The sequence below is a fragment of the Lytechinus variegatus genome, chromosome 2 (genome assembly GCF_018143015.1).
Source record: "Lytechinus variegatus isolate NC3 chromosome 2, Lvar_3.0, whole genome shotgun sequence".
Taxonomy (NCBI): domain Eukaryota; kingdom Metazoa; phylum Echinodermata; class Echinoidea; order Temnopleuroida; family Toxopneustidae; genus Lytechinus; species Lytechinus variegatus.
In genome coordinates, this window is record NC_054741.1 from 36,406,601 (window position 1) to 36,428,988 (window position 22,388).

At 35.1% G+C, this 22,388-nt stretch overlaps 1 protein-coding gene across 3 annotated transcripts; it reads left to right on the forward strand.

Annotated features, from left to right (window-relative positions):
• The first annotated feature begins 1,953 nt into the window (after window positions 1-1,953).
• LOC121407982 (thymidine kinase 2, mitochondrial-like) lies at window positions 1,954-15,643 on the forward strand. 3 transcript variants are annotated; one of them, XM_041599268.1, is made up of 7 exons: window positions 1,954-2,040; window positions 6,212-6,422; window positions 8,208-8,339; window positions 9,807-9,970; window positions 10,895-10,983; window positions 12,276-12,436; window positions 14,944-15,643. In XM_041599268.1, the coding sequence occupies exons 2-7, from the start codon at window positions 6,216-6,218 to the stop codon at window positions 15,046-15,048; spliced, it is 858 nt and encodes a 285-aa protein (XP_041455202.1). In that variant the 5' UTR covers window positions 1,954-2,040; window positions 6,212-6,215; the 3' UTR covers window positions 15,049-15,643. The 3 variants fall into 3 exon arrangements, with proteins under 3 accessions (XP_041455202.1, XP_041455201.1, XP_041455203.1); XM_041599267.1 differs by lacking the exon at window positions 1,954-2,040 and adding an exon at window positions 2,177-2,242; XM_041599269.1 differs by lacking the exon at window positions 1,954-2,040 and adding an exon at window positions 3,625-3,768.
• Window positions 15,644-22,388: the final 6,745 nt, after the last annotated feature.

A 22,388-nucleotide genomic window follows, 5' to 3' on the forward strand; every position in this document is an offset into this window, starting at 1 on the left:
TAAAGGATGTCAAAATTAATGATGTCACTGAAAGTGAGACGATCGATAGGGGCAGATCACTTTCGAATCATGAAAGTCAATTCCCCCATTTTTTTTAAATATATATTTCAGTGATTGTTTTATTTAATTGAATTATTAATTGAATTAAGTTGTTGTAACTTTATTTACTTGAGTAAAATGGATGGAAAGGAAATAAGTAAATTCTTATATAATATAATTATAATATAACATCATATAATACAATATAAAAAATTCTTCCCCCCACTAATTTCTTTCTTTCTGCCTCCTTTTCCTCTTTTCCCCGTTTATTTATTTATTTATTTTTTTGGGGGGGGGCACGTGCTCCCCCCGTGAGTAACGCCACTTGACACACTTAATAATCGTTCAAAGTCGCAAATATGTTGGAATAAAATTGAAAAAAGAAAAAATCAATATGTTGGGATTTTCTGTAGAAGTTTCTTCTTGATGCATATAATTATCATCAATGTTATTTATAATTATGTATTGGAAGATATCTGACATTGTGTTTTATTGTCACATTCATGAAAAAATTATGTTAAATTTATGAGTTGTCTAGGTATCTGTAAAGACATCAAAGTTCTATTTGTTATATATATTTTATTTTGTATATGAATTGAAGTTGTCAATAAAAACTACTCAATAAAAAAAAATATGTTGGTGAATATTGTGACCGACCGATACTAGGGCGCGCCTACCATGCAACCAAAATTCTGGTTGATTCTAATAAATACAGTATACATTAAATTTTCACTAGTTTGTCGGTCAGACACAATCACCAATTAATTTGACCAACCATGGCCGTATGAAGGGGGGGGGGGGGAGTCCCCCTTATTGTCTCTGGAAAAAAATAAAATATTGTAGGCCTACTTATTAAATAAAATCCTTTTCTGTATGTGTTGGACTTGACCTTTAACGGACAAGTCCGCCCCAACAAAAAGTTGATTTGAAAAGAAAAAAAATCCAACAAGCATAACAAAATTTCATCAAAAACGGATTTAAAATAAGAAAGTTATGACATTTTAAAATTTCGCTTAATTAAAAAAAAACAGTTACATGCACATCCTGGCTGGTATGCAAATGAACTATGACATCATCCACTCACTGTTTCTTTTGTATTTTATTATATTAAAAACGATTTGTTTTTTCTAATTTTCTCCTCATTGTCAAGTGATACGACGATTCATTAATTACTCCCTGAACATGTTGAATTAGTATTGTTTATAATGTATGGTTCAGTCAAGTTGGTTCATATGGTCAAATCTATAAAAATTGAAATTATTGTATAATTCAAACAATATAAAAAAAGCAAAAGAAATAGTGAGTGATGGACATCATCGACTGACTCGCCTAGTTGTGCATATCACTGTTTTGTGAAAAATAAGAGAAACTTTAAAATGTCATAACTTTCTTATTTTACATCCAATTTTGATGAAATTTTCAGCACTATGCTAGTTTGATTTTTCTTTATTTATTCAAGTCAGCATTTTCCTGGGGTGGACTTGACCTTTAATTACATCTTATTAAACACCTTGTAGTTTATGTGCATAATAACAATTACATTTTGAAAACTCTTCCTTCAATCGCGTGCAATCAGTCATGTCAAATGAATTGCCAAAACAAAATATCCGACAAACTTATATCACCACCCAGGCCGGCCCGGCCCAAACAACAAAAAATAACAATAATAATAATATTTTAATATGCTTCCCATATTAAATGTCATTGGTACTGTCATTCATTTTATCCATAATTGTTCATGTTTACTGGGGTTTTCCTAATCTTAATATTTTTTTCTATTTGTTTGTGTTCTCTCTTATTTTTCTCTTATTTAAATGTTTGTCTGCAGAATAGGCTTCTACTCAGATCATTTGGCACTCCATAATTCAGCATGCAAGTTTTGCAACATTTAACAGTAATTCTAAGTCTAACGTTAGACCAATTCTTATAAAAATTCAGAAAAGCCGGTGCTTGTTCGAATCAACTTTGGATTGGGCAGTTCCGTTCCTGCCGTTCAGAGAGGTAAGTTCTGGAAAGTCAAACAAATATAACTAAAGTTAGACTGCAAGTGCAACAGCCCAGTGCAGCGCAGACTCAGGCAGCTCAGCCAGGCAGTGCACTACCGCCGCCGGGGCGCGACGGCGGAGCTCGAGTTCGTGGATTCGTTCGGTCAACTCTCGTCTTTGGGTTGACTTGAGTCGGCGCATATGCAGACTAAATCAAGGTAAGTTACTGTTAGATAATTTTTTTTCTGATTTCGAGACGGAAAAATCAAAAACGAAATTAATGAAAATTAATTCTATTTTCAACTTCAAGATTTGATTTTAAAACAGAAAATTTGTCAATTTTAATTTCAGACAATATTTTTTATTTTTGATTCAAGAATGAATGATTAAATATACTAAAAACAGAAAAAACTACAGTAGTTTTTATTTTTCTGTTCGACTGTTTTTACATATTTCTATTTTTTATTTTTCCCTTTAAAAAACACAAAATTGAATTGAAATTTTTGTTTCCTTTTTCTGTTACGTGTTCATGAAACAGAAAATTGAATTGAAATCTTGTTTCCTTTTTCTGTTTCGCCTCCACGAAACAGAAAATTTAGCTCGCCTTCTCGTTCCCTTTTTCAAGAGTTTCAATTTAATTTTCTGTTTCCTGAATGCGAAACAAAAAGGAAACAAAATTTCTTTGTTTCTGTTTTCCCTGTTTTTACATATTTTACCCTTGAATCAAAATATTAAAAAATTACATTTTTTTCTGTTTTAAATCTCAAAAATAGAATCCATTTTCACTTAATATTTCATTTTTGCTTTTTGCATTTTGAAATTAGAAAAACAAATTATCTGACAGTACCTTGATGATGAATGTGTGATCACCGAGCAAGCATGAGTTCATTACTAATTTAGTTCATGTTTAATTTGTTCCAGGAATCCAGGGGCCCATTTCTCAACACCTTGACAAGTTAGTCATATATCTTTATCCACCAACCACGGAGTTCCAATTTTACTAAACCTGTTTCACGAAAGACTTCCTAACTAGAACCCCTTGATATCGATACTATCGGTAAAAAGAGTAGACAAGACACAGCCTTAGTCACAAAATAGCATAATTTTCAAAACGAAAAATTATGGCAAAATTGCAAATACTGTGATGAATTGGAAAATACATCTTTTCAAAATAATAGCACATGTAAATTATGCATCATACACATACCTGCCAACTACTATGATTTTGGCGTAATTATTACGATTTTTTGTTTTAGATTAAGCGTTACGATTTTATGTCACAAAATTATGATTTTCTGATATTCTGACTATTAAAACTAATATGTCTATGATGACTGTCTAACAGCGCAGCCAAATCGTTTTTTAGCACATTGTCGCTTTCTGACGTGTAACTGAGTAGATTTTTAAGAATAACGGGCACGGCGGTTCAGAAAAATGCGTATCGAGTTTCAAACTCTCCATGTCCCTTGTACTATTTTTCAAAAAGCTGCGCGGCACTAGGTCTCGCCGTAACTTCCATGGCAAAAAATTTCCTTTTCTATTGGATTAATTTTGTAAGCTACCATCCTAAATTTGCAAGAAAATAAGATCGTGAGCTCTGAAGAAAATCACTGATTTTTCATTTTAGAGTAGTTTTCGGAGACTCCACTTCTCAAATCTGAACTAAGCCACTTAGTGCTCTGGAAATTTGGCACAGATCCCGCAATTTTCAGACCGAAATAAGGATTTTCTTTGGGGATTTTTGGTGAGTAACGGTCAGTGCCCGAGTGTATACATGTATTGGCGCTAATGCAGTTTCATACCTGCCTGTGTGGCGGTGATAGAGACTTTTAGGAGTATTGAACGAGAACGTCGTAGCAGTCCTCTGATCGCTCAAGTCAACGTCGTCGTCTGCCCTCGTTCACTACAGATCGGATGACTTTAGATTTCACTCGACTTGTACGTGTACGTACGTCCACTTGAAACAGCGCGATAACCAGCGGGTCATGACACGCTGCCCGACCCGGAAGATCTGGGCGTACCATCGCCTGGCGACCCGGTCGTACATGTGATGCGAAGGTGCAACTTGTGCACACTTGCCCTTTCACTTGCTTTGATTCCTTTTTACGCGAGTTAGGATATATATCGATATCAATTTTGGAGATCAGAAAGCAATTTCAAATATGATAAACATAATGCATCGTACAACTTACATTAATTTTGTGAAAAAGTCACTGAAAACTGTGTTTTAAAAGGGAAAGGTTGAACTTCATGCTGAGCTTGAGCGATTAAATGACGTCACTCACGTGCACGTCGACTGTGATTTAGGAGAACCGCAAAATGGATGTGGCGAGGTTCTCGATTCTGATAGTGGACGTGTGTGAGGACCTGAGGCATATGGAACGCTAAAAAATGACGTCATCTCGTACCAGTTGACTATGTCGACGTGCATTTCTAAAAGTGCTCGATGTTTGACTGTGAGCTGTGCTATGTTCAGTGGCTGAGCTGCGCTAGCGTAGCCTAGCTTGATAAATTGTTGACATGGTGACATTAGCTGTCAGGTTGTGATGTTTTCAATATTTCCTGTATTGACAAGCTCCAAGCTGGGAGTTCACTATGCATTTTGCAAATGCAGTATTCATTTTGATCTGAAAGCGTTAAGTGTAATTATGTATGAATTCATTTTCCTCCTTAACTAAGGGTCTATTTCATCAGAGGAATTTTTTAGCTTTTAGGGGGTTTTGCAAGATAATATTCTGTTACAATTTTACAACTGATGGATCAACATTAGCTGTAGAAAATCAGATTAAACTTCTTGTTTCAAGGAGCAAATTAGCAATCAATTACTAATTTGAAATTAACTGCAAAGAGATATGATTGATTTAGGGACCAAATATTGACTTTGTTTTGGGTTTTTTTTGTGGGGGAGGGGTTGCATAAGTGTTGAAAAATTAGTTTAAAGTGAAGGAAAAGGGCATTCCTCCATGTTGAAATTACCAAGAGCTCCCTACCGTGGGAGGGGGGATATCCCTCTCCCACACCCACCCAACTTACATATTAGACTAAAAAACACTGTTTCACAGGAGTTTTTAACCATTTTCTGATTTTTTTACTGATTTTTTTTTTACTCCTGCTACAGTCCTCCAGAGACGGAAGTCACCCATATCATAGGACTCGTGCCAGTGTTTCGCACGACACTTAATTACAGCGGCTTTTGAGAAAAGGGTTAGCTGCCACACCCACTTCGATTATCCCTTAACTTCCCGTTTTGGCATTCCATATAGATCTCTGTACCCCTCCCTGAAATAGAACATATCTGATGGGAGAGCTGAAATACATACCAAAATATGGCTTTATGATGTCAAATTTTCGAGCAGGATCAAGTGCGTGTAATTGTCCAGAGACGGTTTATTTGTCACTAAAGGGTCTTAAAGCCTAGACTAGTCAAAGTATTGGCTCATAATCGCAATAAAGCCTCTTTCAGTATCAGCATTTCTTGCTGGCATAGTGAGAAGAACCTTTACTGCAGTTACATGTACAACGAGATGAGTTCGAGTCCCAACCAGGATTAGAAACACTAAAAAATCAATAGAGAAACAGGAAGTGAAAGAACCGGAAGTCTCGACAATCTTTTTGTTATTTTAGGTGGGGGGTACAAATGGAAGTCTTCCCACCTTTTGACAGAGAAAACAAAGTGTGTGCATAAAAATTAACATTTGAAGAAAACAATCAGCTTGTAACCAGATTTTAAAAATATGTGATTTTAAGATTTGAATAAAAATTAATTCCAAAGAACCATTGTCTGTTCTAATGATCGATTTATCATCATCATTCTTTTGCAGCTTGAGCATACAAATGCGCCAACCAGTCACGTTCGTGTTACCATTTTAATTTGTGATGAACCCGTTGGAGCCCGACATTGGCTCTTTGGAATTCAATTTTTGGATCTTAAATCGTATATTTTAAGAAACTGGTAAGCTGATTGTTTTCTTCAAGTGTTAATTTATTATCTACATGTTTTTTTTTCTCCAACAAAAGGGGGAATTACGGGGTAATCTAAGAGGAAGCAGTACCGCACTCTTTTCTCCATAGACACTGTAGTTAAGCATTGTGCGAAATACTGGCACTACAAGTACTTGCAGGACTCTTTATGCAATCTTCTAACTTGCATCATTAAAGCAAGTTAATTATATTTGACATCATTTCAGGTCTATGTCCCGTACAATGGGTGGTCATGTTGCATTGACACTCAGACGACTGATCGTCTCCATCCAACCCTGTTGGTCTTTCGTCAAGTCTTTTACGAACCGTTCACCAACCTTGGTCCGGTGTATCGACACAAGGCAGAGAACGATGTCTTATACAAGTTCATTGAACCTCGATCAACATTCCATGCGGAAGGAAAAGAAAAATATGACGGTACGGGAATTAGAGATCCCACATTTTGATGTTTTCCTATGAACTAAATTTTATAAATTCTTGTATTGGGTAAAGTTTATCAATGCTGCTAATGTTTCATATTTTGGTTTATGATTATAATCAATTATCAGAGTAAGGCCAGTTATAATCCACCATGAGTTTCTGTCAATTCAATGTTCATATGCAACTTTTTACTCACCTATGGCTATTATACAGTACGTCCCAGAAACAAAGGAAACCGAAATTCCCATGTCTTTTTAATGCAAAAGCAAATTAATTATGATATTTCATTTACATAATCATATAATTCAATTATTCCTTTTTATTTTGATACCTAATATGAGAAGAACACTTCACAATCTAATGATAAAGACGAGTTTGAAATTTTAATGTCAAAACCAGGTTGCGCAGAAAAATTGCACAAGATTGGTTCGTGATACGACAATCATGCTTAATTGATGATTAGTTGCTCATTAGCATTTCTTTTGTATTCTTTGTCCAGCTTCTCTCACTGATCCCTGAAATGAGTGGATTCAGAGTCACATGTAAATATTTATTGTTTGTAATCTGCCATGCATGATTGATTTGCTAAGCTGTTGGTTTCAAATGAGAGATGAGATTCCATGAGTATCAAATTTATGGTAAAAACATAATTATAATTGTGAAATCTTTCTCTGAAAACGGGTTTCCTTTTTTATGGGATGCACTGTATATAAGGTGCAATGAATAGGGGAAGGGTTGTTTAGGATTGGCACGTTTACCTTTTCCCCATGGACCCTGGTGAGTTGGATCAAAGATACTACAAGGGAAAGATTGGATGGCATAGAGCGCGCAATGAAACACTGGGGAAGAGCGCCCTACAGCGTTGAGTAAGTAACAACCTTGTTTTACCTTTGCTTATCGCGATATGGTTGTGTACAAAACATATGAGAGAAAGGGTGAAGGAATATACGATTTTTATATTAAATTTTTTTTATCCTAAATTAAGGATGAATATATTTCAGAGGTTTCTGGGTAATAAAAGGTGGAATTATTCCCATGTGCTGCCCTTTAAGCCCTCTCCAAACTCCCCTCTCTCATTTTCCCTACATGTGTTTCATACAAAGCCGCGTGCGATGATTTACTTACTCAACACTAGTGGGTGCCCTTCCCCATGAGCATTAATTGAGCATTTAAAAAAATGACCAAAGTGTCCAATCTTCCCCTTGTATTTATCTTTGGTTTGATATGATACAGTTATTTACGGATGATTTGGGCCGGTTTCATCACTTTTTCTAAATGCCTGAGACATTTAAATTAAGTTTACCTTAAATAGTAAATAAAAGTTGCTCTCATAAACTTCACCTCACCTCATTACTTGCATGTCAAACAGAATGAGTCGGGTAATGTGTGTTCTACTGTACAGTTTCAAATAAAAAGTATTGCAAAATATTCCTGAAGGCTGATCTTCTAAACAAATAATGGCAAAGTCAGCCACTGAATTCAGGATTGCTATTCATTCCTATGTTTCTTTAGCAGAGACTTCATTACAAAACAATATAAAGAAGTTTGTTCAAATTTTATCTGTAGAGTTTGACTTCAATGGTGGAGGTGGATATTGAGCAAAGATATCTTCCATTTCAATCTTCTTACAATTTTTAGATCTGAACTTTACCATTAGAGATTAAGAAATTTTAAATCCTGATTTTTTTTTACGCTGCCAATAATTACAGGTATCATTTTACGAAAGTCAACTCTTTTTTTCCCTGGTCAGAATCTCATGTCCACTTTCTATCCTCCATTCAGATATGTATTGAAGGTAATATCGGGAGCGGGAAGACATTGCTCCTGGATCATTTCTCATCGCAGACTGGTGACGTCCAGGTCATTCCTGAACCCGTTGATGCATGGAGAAATGCCGAAGGTCACAATATGCTGGTGAGTAATATGGGATAGAATATCATGTGATCCGATTAGGACGGATCAGATAATAGAACATTCTTGGGAGTTGTATAAAACCTGTACAACCCTGTGGAGGAAGGGGAAAGGGTATTTCACTCCACCTTACAAACCGTACTTCATACATATTGAGTAGAAGTTTGTTTCACTGCCAGGGTGGCATGTGTTTCTGTGTAGTGCTTGTTGATTAGAGGATAATAATGCATCGTATACTCCCCCCCCCTCTTTTTCGATGATATAATCGCCAGGATAATTTATTTATTCGGGAGGGGGGTAGGAGGCGAGGTCCTTAAAGGGGCCTACCATTGACAAATCATTGGGAAATTGAATCAGTACGAAATTTGCAAAAGGCCAATTGACTTGCATAATATAATCCATCCGTCATGAGAGCCCGTGGGACTAATGCGATAAAAGTTCGGACAGCAAAAAATTTGACTGTACTCATGATCGTTATTTGCTTTAGGTTCTCGCAGTTTTCAACTATTCCAATTCCTAGACTCTTAGCAGTCTCTTGATTGCTAATCCAAAACAAATTTCCTCAGTGAAGTTAGATGTTTCAAAGTGAAAACATGCAGTTTAATTCTGGTTGGTTAGTCTAATACCTATCATTCTCCTATTAGACATCCCATAGACATGCTGGTGTCTATTACATAACACCCCCAGGCAGTCTGGAAGCAGGCCTTTCAATTGCTCTTCCATATCATAAGCTGTTTTCTCATCAGGCGAAATTTGAAACGGCAATAAATCTTGGCACTTGGAAGTTGGAACAGACTATCTTTATAGTGAAAGTAAGCCAAGTAAAAGACTTGGATCCCTTCTCTGTTCTGAGATAGGCCTTGATTTCCCTATGATTTGTGAATGGTAAGCCGCTTTAAAATATTTGTTTGTTGTTGTGAAATGAATGGTGGGTTATTTAGAGTCACAATGACTTGGAACTCTATTTTGTATACTTCCCTCCCCCTCTTTTTCTATGTTATAATCGTCTTACTTAACCAATATAATTTATTATTTGAAATTCCGATGTCAGAATATTTTTGTTGAACTTGCAATACCATGCACCTCTTAGAGACTGTCATCAAAACAAAAATGAGTTTTTATGCTGTTATACTTTATCTCCTTATTATTGATGACAGGGGTTGTATAAGAACCCATCCAGATTAGTTTCGCCTTCTATTCTTGGGTTCAGCTGACAATGTTAGCTTTACAAAATAATCTTACTTTTTTTAATTTGTGAAGGGCTTATTGTATAAGGACCCATCTTGATGGAGTTTTGCCTTTCAGTCTTATGTTCAGTTGACAATGTTAACCTTGCAAAATAATCTTACGTTTTAATTTGTGTAGGGCTTATTGTATAAGGACCCATCTCGATGGAGTTTTGCCTTCCAGTCTTGCGTTCAGTTGACAATGTTAACCTTGCAAAATAATCTTACGTTTTAATTTGTGTAGGGCTTATTGTATAAGGACCCATCCAGATGGAGTTTTGCCTTTCAGTCTTACGTTCAGCTGACGATGTTAGCCTCACACCAGGTACCTCACATACACCCAATTAAGATGATGGAGAGGTCTATCTTCAGTGCCAAATACTGCTTCGTGGAAAACCTCTACCGAAGGTAAATATCTTAAGATTGAATAATGTAATTTAAGTAGACAGCAAAAGGTAATTTAATGAAATAACCTTTTGTTAAGCCTCACCCCCATTTTTTCCTCATTCTTACTTCACTTCAAGAAGCCATTATAATTTCAGAGCCATAGCTTTAGGAAGGTCTTATATATTAATATGTATAGAGGGGGGGGGATTCAGATATGAATACTTTATTAAAGGACAAATCCACCCAAACAAAAACTTGATTTGAATAAAAAGAGAAAAATTCAACAAGCACAACACTGAAAATTTCATCAAAATCGGATGTAAAATAAGAAAGACATTTTAAAGTTTTGCGTCATTTCACAAAACAGCTATATGCACATCTCGATCGGTATGCAAATGAGGGAACTGATGACATCATTCACTCACTATTTCTTTTGCATTTTATCATATGAAATATAAAATATTTAGATTTTCTATATAGTCATTGTCATGTGAAATTCACTTTCATTCCTCCCTGAACACGTGGAATTCCATTATTTGTACATTTTGTGCTTCAGGCAAGGAGGTCCTAATCGTCAAATTTTAAAAATTGAAATATTGTATAATCCAAACAATAAAAAACAAAAGAAATAATGAGTGATTGGCATCATCGACTCTCTCATTTGGATGTAACTGGCTCGTTCATAACTATTTTGTTGAAAATAAGCGAAACATTGAAATGTCATAACTTTCTTATTTTAACTCAGATTTTAATGAAATTTTCAGCATTGTTCTTGTCTGATTTTTCTCTATTGATTCAAATCAACATTTTGCTGAGGTGGACTTGACCTTTAAAATGCCCTAAAGCCAATCTAAACTTGTTATGTATGTAATACAGGTAATAGACTTTTCTTTTCAATGATGCACATTTTTATATTTTTTTAACGTTTCCTTATTTTTTAATCAGTGGTCTGATGTCTGATGCGGAGTATACCGTTCTTACGGAGTGGTTCAACTGGATAATTTCAACATCATACTGCAATGTTGATCAGATAGGTAAGTTATGAAATTTATTTTATATTGGAAAGCCTATGTATAAAGGTCCACCTGAGGGTTAACCGGCAGTGGGACATAAAAAAAACAAATTATTGGTACATTTAGTTTCCAACTAAATCCAAAATATTTTCAGGGAATTATAAAAAAAAATGACAATTTCATGGATGTGAAATTTCAGCAAGCCAAGGAAGAGGTTTTTTTTTCCATATGAAATGAGGAGACTATCTAAAGGAAACCAAAACCCCAAAAGAGAAGCAATCTTATTTGAAAGAGTAAAATGAGAGGAACAATTTAAAAAAAGTTTCATCAAAATCGGTTATGAAATAAGCAAGTTATGGACGATTAAAAAGTCTTGTTGTACTTAGTATGTGGATCCTCAAATTGGCAAACATGCTTCAAAATGGCTGATTTTGTGGACAACTCTCCATTTGTTTTGTACACATATTTTCAGATTTTCCCCTTTATTTTACATATTTCACATTATATCCTCCTGACCTTGACATATATGGTGTGGATTATATTTTCCCATGACATATGTTGTGCTCAGAAGGAGGCAAGATGCAATTTGAAAGATAATGAGGAAAATCTGAAAATTTGTGTACAAAACAAACGGAGAGTTGTCCACAAAATCAGCCATTTTGAAGCACGTTTGCCAATTTGAGGATTCCCATAGAAGTACAACAAGAGTTTTCAAATTCCCATAACTTGCTTATTTCGTAACCGATTTTTGATGAACTTTAAAAAAATTGTTCCTCTCATTTTACTCTTTCCAATAAGATTACTTCTCTTCTTGGGTTTTGGTTTCCTTTAAGAATAGCAGTCAAACATTGTGACTGGGCCCTACTGTAGATTTGATATGCTACAGTCACAATGATATCAACAGCTCCACTCCTGAACTACCCATATAATAATTCCTTGTTCCTTTCCCAGAATGCAATATGTGATCATGTAGTCTTTTAATACATACCCTCTAGGTGATAACAAATTTATATACCATGTAAAGCATTCATATCACAAAGAAGTTGTATAGGAACAAAATGGTTAAAATATGGGCCAAGCGTAGATAACTAGAGTAATGAAATCCTGATATTTTCTATGAAATCACACCATATTTAAGTTTATAACCATACCTTGTACTTTTCTAGAATATTTAAATTTCTAAAAATGTATAAATTTCAAGACTAATTCATCAGCTCTGGAGTCTATAATATATATATATATACACCCATGGTGAGCTCCACTGACAGTACGAAGAACTAAATCTGTATTTTTTGTTTGATTATCACCTACAGTGTACCTACGGACATCACCAGAGCACTGCTACGAACGGATTCAGATGAGACACAGGAAGGAGGAGGCGGGAATCACGAAAGATTACCTAACCAAATTGCACGAGCTTTACGAAGATTGGCTCATCCATGGCAACCATTTTCCTCTTCCTGCTTCTGTAGTGGTGAGGCCGTTCTCTAATCAATTCAGCCTCCTTTTTTGTCTCACCTGCGAAGCAAAGTGAGACTATAGGCGCCACTTTTCCGACGGCGACGGCGGCGGCGTCAACATCAAATCTTAACCTGAGGTTAAGTTTTTGAAATGATGTCATAACTTAGAAAGTATATGGACCTAGTTAATAAAACTTGGCCATAAGGTTAATCAAGTATTACTGAACATCCTATTAGAGTTTCATGTCACATGACCAAGGTCAAAGGTCATTTAGGGTCAATGAACTTAGACCATGTTGGAGGATTCAACATCGAAATCTTAACCTGAGGTTAAGTTTTTGAAATGTCATCATAACTTAGAAAATATATGGACCTAGTTCATGAAACTTGGACATAAGGTTAATCAAGTATCACTGAACATCCTGCATGAGTTTCACGTCACATGACCAAGGTCAAAGGTGATTTAGGGTCAATGAACTTTGGCCGAATTGGGGATATCTGTTGAATTCCCATTATAACTTTGAAAGTTTATGGATCTGATTCATGAAACTTAGACATAATAGTAATCAAGCATCACTGAAAATTTTGTGCAAGTTTCAGGTCTCATGATTAAGGTCAAAGGTCATTTAGGGTCAATGAACTTTGGCCGAATCGGGGGTATCTGTTGAATTACCATCATAACTTTGAAAGTTTATTGGTCTAGTTCGTTAAACTTGGACATTAGAGTAATCCTGTGCGTGTTTCAGGTCACATGACCAAGGTCAAAGGTCAATGAACTTTGGCCGAATTGGGTGTATCTGTTGAATAACCATCATATCTCTGTTAGTTTATTGGTCTAGTTCATAAAAAGTGGACATAAGAGTAACCATGTATCACTGAACATCTTGTACGAGTTAGAGTAGTATTCAAAGTCAGCACTGCTGCTATATTGAACTGCGTGATGCAGGTGAGACGGCCAGAGGCATTCCACTTGTTTTCTATCGTAAATCCATGAAAGTCAATACTCCTTTCACACTGAGTAGCCTTGATTGATTTTTAGTGTGAAAGGTTTTGTGTGTACAAACTTTAGTAGAACTTAAATGAACGTTTCTGAAACTTTTTCAGTTCAACTGTCATTATGCTCCTGTGTTAACTCCATTGTATATCCAGAGCACCAAGATGAAACTCCTTGGCAATCAATCCATCCAACTTGATTATGCCATCACTTCAATGGCATCACTAACCAGCCGTCACTTATCATCGGTTGAAAGGTTGAAATTTTGGGGTTTCGCAAAATAAAATTCCTTGCTGATTAGAATCCATGTTGTTATTGTACAAAGAGATTTTCAATTCAGTTTAGTTTTTGTCTCACCTGCATAGCAGAGTTAGACTATAGGCGCTGCTTTTCCGACGGCGGCGTCAACATCAAATCTTAACCTGAGGTTAAGTTTTTGAAATGACATCATAACTTAGAAAGTGTATGGACCTAGTTTATTAAACTTGGCCATAAGGTTAATCAAGTATTACTGAACATCCTTTAAGAGTTTCATGTCACATGACTAAGGTCAAAGGTCATTTAGGGTCAATGAACTTAGACCATGTTGGGGGAATCAACATCAAAATCTTAACCTGAGGTTAAGTTTTTGAAATTTCATCATAACTTAGAAAGTATATGGACCTAGGTCATTAAACTTAGACATAAGGTTAATCAAGTATCACCAAACATCCTGCATGAGTTTCACGTCACATGACCAAGGTCAAAGGTCATTTGGGGTCAATGAACTTTGGCCGATTTGGGGGTATTTGTTGAATTACAATCATAACTTTGAAAGTATGTTGGTCTAGTTCATAAAACTTGGACATAAGAGTAATCAAGTATCACTGAGTATCCTGTGTGCATTTTAGGTCACATGGCCAAGGTCAAAGGTCAATGAACTTTGGCCATAATGGGGGTATCTGTTGAATTACCATCATAACTTTGCAAGTTTATTGATCTGACTTTTGAAACTTGGACATAAGAGTAATCAAGTATCACTGAATATCCTGTCCAAGTTTCAGGTCACATGATCAAGGTCAAAGGTCATGTGAGGTCAATGAATTTTTGCCACATTGGGGGTATTTGTTGAATTACCATCCTATCTCTGTAAGTGTATTGGTCTAGTTCATAAAACGTGGAAATAAGAGTAACCAAGTATCACTGAACATCTTGTGCGAGTTATAGTAGTTTTCAAAGTCAGCACTGCTGCTATGTTGAATCGCGTGATGCAGGTGAGACGGCCAGAGGCATTCCACTTGTATTGGTAAAATACTTAAAGGGTGTGCTTTGATTACATAATGGCTCAGGCATTATGTAGACATGCATAATACATTACATGTGCATGGTATCAACAAGATATTCATAAGGTCTAGAAAATATGTATAAAATACTGTTTTTTTTTCTATATTGGTAGTAATGAATAAGATTATTTTCGCAAATATCTGTAAATGTGGCATTTGCAGAATCCATCACAAGTAGCCTGAATTTGTTCTCTGTTCTTTACAGGTTATCGATGCTAACAACTCAATGGACCAAATGTTGCAATTTTACAAGGAGAACAAGGAACACATTCTGCGTACGGATCAAGATATGTGTATTGTACAGAGATGATGAAACTCGCACATTTCAGTCGAACTCGCCTCAGGAGAAGCTCTGGCCAGGAATCAACATCCAGACAGTGTATGTAAGATTCGCTTGGTGCTTTCATCAAGGAACTCGTATGGTGGCATTTAATGTCACTTCAGGATTTTATGTGAAAAATATGTGCCTGTTATTCACAGGATGGATATGCAATATCAGGGAATGATTGCGTCATCATCTAATATCACAACCTTACCCTTTTTCCACATACTGTAAGATGACAGCAGCTACTTTCGTAAAGTTGATCTAAAGCAAATCAGATAGCTCTGTGAGTCGAACGTGATCACATGCAATCACAAACTTTGAATCGATATTTTGTGACATCACCTCATGCAGTAGACATAGGTATATTGAATTAGATATCAGTTATGGTAGTTAGCTTGAAGGAGCAGCATTCACATAAATATTGACAGGGTTCTTGCCCTAGAGACGAATTTGAATGTTGATATCAATTGCAAATTCACACTCGATTTTAAAGGTCAGGGCTGGTATTCTGACGTCCATTTTATCTCAGATAAAATAAAATATTTTATCTCCGTTATAATCAGTGAGATAAAATACCCTTAAAATCTCTCCGAATTGGTATTCTGAGAACAATTTTATCTTCATTTTATCTCTGTAAGACACACCTACTTTTTAATCAATATCCAATTAGAAACGCGCTTTTATAGCTCTCTCGTGTCACTTAACCAATTGAAATCCATTCCGCCGGGAGGTGTGGCAAAGGAGACAGATTGCGTCAATTTATTGACTTCAAATATGCTTGCACTTTACGCTTGAGAGTCTTTACAGAGATTTCTTTTTAACAAAAAGGACGATACTCATCTTTTTTTCAAAGTTTCTATCGCATCTTTTCAAGCATCATTTCAAAGACAATATTAGTCAAGATATATCCTATGAAATACTTTCTGATTGTACAGGAATAACGTTAAGGTGTTATTCTCAATAAATATATAATTTTTCTTCATTTTCATGTCAACATTTGGGGTTAATTCACCTTGAAATATTGGTGAAATCAATGTCGCGGAGATAAAATAGCCCCTACCTTCTTTTAAGTTTATTTTATTTTTTTCTACAAAGTAACTTGGGCGCAAGCACATCATCCGCGTTGCAATACCCAGATACGCGATGGGTATGCCTACACAGGCACTGTTCTGTTGCGTACCATCACGCAAGATAAAATTGTAAATTTTTTTTGAGATAAAATGTCATCTCAGAATACCAATTTCATTTTAAGAGATAAAATAAAATATTTTAAGAATAAAATGACCTCAGAATACCGCCCCAGGTCCACCCCAGAAAAAAGTTGATTTTAACAAATAGAGAAAAATCAAACGAGCATAACGCTGAAAATGTCATCAAAATTTGATGTAAATTAAGAAAGTTATGACATTTTTAAGTTTTGCTTATTTTTCACAAAACAGTTATATGCACAACTCGGTGGCATGCAAATGAGACAGTTGATGATGTCCCTCGCTATTTGTTTTTGTTATTTATTGTTTGAATTATACAATATTTCATTTTTACAGATTTGACAATAAAGACCAACTTGACTGAACCATATAGCAGTAGACAATGCTAATTCCTCAGGTTCAGGGAGAAAATTAGAATATTTTATGTAATAAATACAAAAACAATAGTGAGTTGATGATGTTATCAGTCTCCTCATTTGCATAGCAACCAGGATGTGCATGTAACTGTTAAGCGAAAACTTAAAAATGTCATAACTTCCTTATTTTACTTCCTATTTTGATGAGATTTTCATTGTTATGCCCGTTGGATTTTTTCTTTCTATTCCAATCAACTTTTTGTTGGGAAGGACTTGACCTTTAAGTATGCAGATTTTTTTGTCGGCTGTTGCTGTCATGAGAAAGCAAATTTCCTCTAAGTTATTGCCTAGTGCTGGAACAAAGAGTAGTCTGCTAAACCTGCTTGTATGACAATGCTCTTTGCTAAACTGTAGACAAAATCCGCAATCATTCCATATTTTTTGTTTTAGATAATTGTTTGTCTCTTTAGAGCTGTTGACTTCATTTTCTTGCATAGTCTAATGTCCGTGGATGCCACTTTTCCGGAATTACTTGGAATTCCGTTTTTTTCCCCGTAATCTGTCTTATTTTCGGGTTTGAGACTTTTCCTATTTTCTGTATAAAAAATGTTGGGATATCCCTCCTTTCTATCCCCCTCTCCCTCTCTCTCTCGATTGCTCTGTATGTCGATTGACCGAATGAGAGATGTATACATGCGTGCACTGATCAACGGACGTATGCGCGCTTACCACAAATTACCTCTCCAAACCGTCATGCGTCAATCGGTCACAGTCTGCCATCCCCGCTGGGGCAGCGGTATAGACTGCTCAGCATAGCGCTGACTTGCTGTGCTGGCCATGGAACTTGCGGCCATATTTGGTATGTCGTAAGTGCAAGGTGTATGAAGGGCCTAATTTTTCTAACTGGATATTTTTTGTGAACTATTATCAAACTTTTCCATTGAATCTGACATATTTGTGGGGAAATACTTGTGACCATCACCACCAGAGTCTTTGGATTATGATTCTCTGCCACTGCACTGTAAGATACACTTGACTCTCACTGAATCTTTTTAAGCATCATGTTACAAACACAATCAGAGATTGTGCTCATTACTATTTATCATATCAGGGGATAGCATGTGATTACCGGTATTGCTAAATTTATCCAGAAAACCACCAATTAAGTGTCATTGTGAGTTTCTTCGTTAACACTTTTGCTACATGTTACAGGGAGACACTGCCTCTACCCGCGAAAAAAATCAGGGTTTTTAGAGGACACCTAGTGGCATCCCTGGATGTTATTATTTCCAGGGAAATATGATGTTATTCCCTTGGTTAGAAAGCATGTTTAGTAATTCACATTGTTTCTCGATCGACATATTATGGCAAGAGTATGTAGCGTGGCATAGAAAGTGGAGCTTCTTCTCTTTTTTGGGGGGGATAAGAATCCCTGGAAATTGAGTAGGATATGAAATAATATCTCTCAATTACAGTTTCATCTACAGTAAGTTAAACAATATGAAACTGTTCAGTAATCAGTTTCTCAGGAGTTTCCTTCATTGCTTCTGCCAATTTACCTCATTTTCCATGAAACAAAATCAAAGGCTATTCAATTTTGCAAGATGAAACATATTTTTGCAGGTTTTCAACTGTTGTGACCATTTTGTTTATGTAAAATAAGAGCAAAGTCATCATTTAATAAATCTGAACAGTAATGATTTTTAATGTTTTATACAGTACACACAAGCAGTATTGAAGCATAAATGACTGTACTATTCAACCAATGGGGTAATTAGGGCCCTGTTACATGAAGCTTAGTGATTGTGTAATGATTGTGCAATTATATTTATTTGTTTTTTTTATCATATTTACAATGATGGTCATTGGTTGAAACTTAGGTTGAAGGCAAATCAATGACCAGTAGTCAGTTCTTTAATAACATATTTACATCAGACATTAATATTAGGCTAGCTGCAACAACATAATCACTGTTATGTCATCTTGGTAGCAGTCATAGCTTTCTCAGAAGTGTTCACGTGTAATACCATATAGTATAGTCTACGCTTGCAGACCTTTTTCAGTTATCACCACAGTAATGATGATACAGAGAAAACAGTAATGTTGCAATGAATAAGTATGCAATTGTCTTCCAGCACAAAAAAATATGAATGGATTACATATGGATACCTAATTGTTGTATATATGTTCATTGCATTTGAATGAGTAAATGAGTTCCAAAAACAGTAACCTAAAGGCTAGTTCTCCCCGCCCCATCAAGTGCATTTGAATAAATAGAGGAAAATGAAACAAGCAAAATGCTGAAATTTCATCAAAATGGGATTTAATCATTGTCAACCACATGCCCACAAAGAAATGCCTCTATCTGGATTCCTTCTTCGTCATGGAAACCTTCCGAAGTGACTTTGAAATATACCGTTTGTATGCAAATGTGGGAGAACTTATGGCATTACTTATATTGAATGGAATATGAAATTATTCAATTTTTCTACATAACATTGGAAAGCATGATTTATTTTCCTACTTTCATATGTGGAATAGCCTTGAACATTTAAAGAAACAGTGCTTCCCTGAAATTCAATTCTACCTCAAAAAAATTATATAAATACAAAGAAATACATGAGTTTTGACATCATTGGTTCCCTCATTGTCTTGCTTCCCAGGACGTGCATAATACAGACAATCAGAAAAAAGTAAAAATGCTCCCATAACTTCCTTATTTTACAGCTGCCACGTTAGTTAACTTTGTTGAATTCACTGCATAGGACTCATTTTAATTTTTTTTTTCATTACAATCACTGATCTTTCAAGTTGAATGTCCACTGAAGTAATTCATGTCGATATAAATGTCAGTAAATATGTCTCTTTGTGTAAATCTCATCTTTAGATAATATCTGGGTCACACTAGTCTTCAGGCGCAGACTGTTTTGGTGTGTTTGCATAATGCATACAATAACTCGAAAAATATTTAATGGATTTAAAAAAAAATGGTGTGTAGGAAGATGACACCAAAATTTAGGCTCAGTTTGAATTTGGAGTCCGCAGGTAGGTCAAAGGTCACAGCTCATTAAATATGTGAGTTGGTTTCTGCATGATAACTTATGAAATATTCAACCGATTTAAAACAATTTGGGTGTGTTGGTAGATGACACCAAAATACAAAGGCTAAGTTAGAATTCGGAGTCCACAGGTCAAAGGTCACAGCTCATTAGATATGCGAGTTGGTTTCTGCATGATAACTTTGTAAATCCACCAGATATTAAAAATGTTTGGTTTCTGGGTAAATGACATCAAAATACAGTCAGGTCACATCAAATGACCTGACTGTCATATCTTCTGTCAGAGATTATCATGAAAAGGGTGAGTCTTTAGGTCAAAGGTCTAAATTTATTCATTTATATATATATGCATATTGGTTTTTTCACGATATGAAGTTCAATCATATTGAATGAATTTCTAATCGCTTTAAGCGGGGGCATCTGTGTCCTTTGGACACGTCAAATTTCTAGTTATTTGGGTTTTATAGAAGGCGATGTGAATATTTATAAACCTCTGATTGATTATTCATATTTTTGTGATCAAGAAATTAGGCATGGATTTGTCAGCACTGCTTTTATATGCAATAGGTAGAAGATTGTGACCAGGTGCTCATAACAGAGACACAAAGGCCCGTATTCTGATAGCAGGTTTAACTTAAACCCAGGTTTAAAGTTGTGGTTTGAGTATGGAAAGCCAAAAGTATCAAAATTTTTATGAAGTTGTATGTTTCTTATGTTTACTGTGCTATTTCCTGATTCATCGATGGTGAAGACAATCATCTATTTATACTTCCGAGACAATTATGAATGATGTGAGAGCCAAATGAGCTGAAGTGTGACATCTATACTGTTAGTGATTTATGTAACAATTGGCTGTCCATACTTAAAGCACATTTTTAAACCTGAGTTTAAGTTAAACCTGCTATCAGAATACGGGCCAATGAGTTTGGAGATAAATCTTCATTCTGGGCATTGGATAATTTGTTCCATGTGTCTGAGCTTGCAGACTAAGTCACCCAGTTCAAAGTCCCATCATCAAAAAAAAAATCAGTATTGGTTTGGCTGGGTCATTATGGTCAAATTCCTCTAGGCTTTGGCCACTGAATAGTTCATATCCCTACTCCCTGAAGTTCACATCCCTACTCCCTGAAGTTCACGCCGATGACGGAATCTGATAAGAAGTTATTTGCTCTATTTGTAATTGTAAATATGATAAAACAGCTCTTGTCCTTCACCTTAAAAATAACCCAGTAAAATTTCAAAACCTGTCTTGATTCTGTTAATTTCTTGAAGTAAATTTTCATCATATCTTCGGTGAAATTAAATAAATCATTCTGTCCAATAACATCTGATTTTCGGATGAAATTCTCAATGAAATGCTTGTTTCATTTTCAATTTATTTATTCAATCGGCTTCTTAGAGTGAACTTTACATCTGAACCTGAAAATTATTTTTCATGAGATATGAGGCTCCTAATAAGTCTCATTTAGACAAAGACAGTCATTTTCTTGTTGAGCCATTTCCCAGGTAAACTGTGTTAGCATTGTACTAGTGGCTTTGTACAAAATAATAGTGTGTTTTGTCCTTGTAGTTGTATTTATTTGTTTTTATATGTATGTTGTGATATGTTTACTCTGTACTTTTAGTTTTTTAATTGTATTCATTTATGCAATACAATGTATTTCCTTAATTTATCTTCATAATGGACCACAAGCATGATTGTTCTGTATAACAAAAGTTAAAGTGTTCAAAGTCTTTAATACAAATAATTGTTATTTTGTATGAAAGATCTAAATGTGTGACATGAGATAAAATGTAGTAATCTACATCTATTGCATTTATGTTATTGATATTTTTTATTGCTATTTTTATTGTTATTTTGTTCATTTGTTTAAAAAATATTTTATTTGTTTTATTTCTATATTTATTTATATGTATTTATTATCATTTTCATAATTTTTCTCTTATTTTTGATTAATTGATTGCTATATTTATTCACCTATTAATTAATTGATTAATTAATTTATTTATTTGTTTAAAGATTTATTTATTTATTTATGTTTATTTATATATTTCTCGATTTATTTCATTTATTTATTTTTATCTATATTTATTTAGGGGGCATATGTCAAGAGAGTTGAATATTAAACAGTATATTATGAACAGTAATCATATTGATTAAAGTCGACATGCATTGTATTATGTGCCTGTTAGATATCTCTGTCACCTCACCTGTATCATTTATGACAAACGAGTTTAAACTGCCTGAATTTGATCATTTCGATGTTAGAAATTAAACTATGCTTGATAAACGGATGGTTTTTTTAATCATTGTTCCACCAGATCATTTTGCTGATGTAAGTACCTGTTGTTTTTAGTCTACTGTTTCTTCATTGGGGGCATTGTTAATGTATGCTTTATGAATTTACAGAAAATAAATTATTCATTCAAGAAATGCTGTTCTTTAGAATGGTTCCGATTCATTTGCCGTGAAAGATGTGAAACTTTGGTTTATGATAAGCATTGGATGAAAGCTACTGAAGTCGTGATTTCAGTATAAAGCATGTGATTCAACAGAATAATTATAGTTAATGTAATAATACTTTTTAGGGCGCTTATGGGCATTTCCAGGGGGATGGTTCAAGAGGCCTGCATGGTCATGGCCCTGGGAATTAGGCAGCGGTGCTGGGGTGCTGAATCGGGTAGGTGTGTTTAAAATTAGA

Bases quoted from the DNA above. Each gene is read 5' to 3' on its own strand.
- LOC121407982 (XM_041599267.1), top strand. The intron at 6,423-8,207 runs GTACGGGAATTA...TCCTCCATTCAG, and splicing joins AGGAAAAGAAAAATATGACG to ATATGTATTGAAGGTAATAT. The intron at 12,437-14,943 runs GTGAGGCCGTTC...TGTTCTTTACAG, and splicing joins CTCTTCCTGCTTCTGTAGTG to GTTATCGATGCTAACAACTC.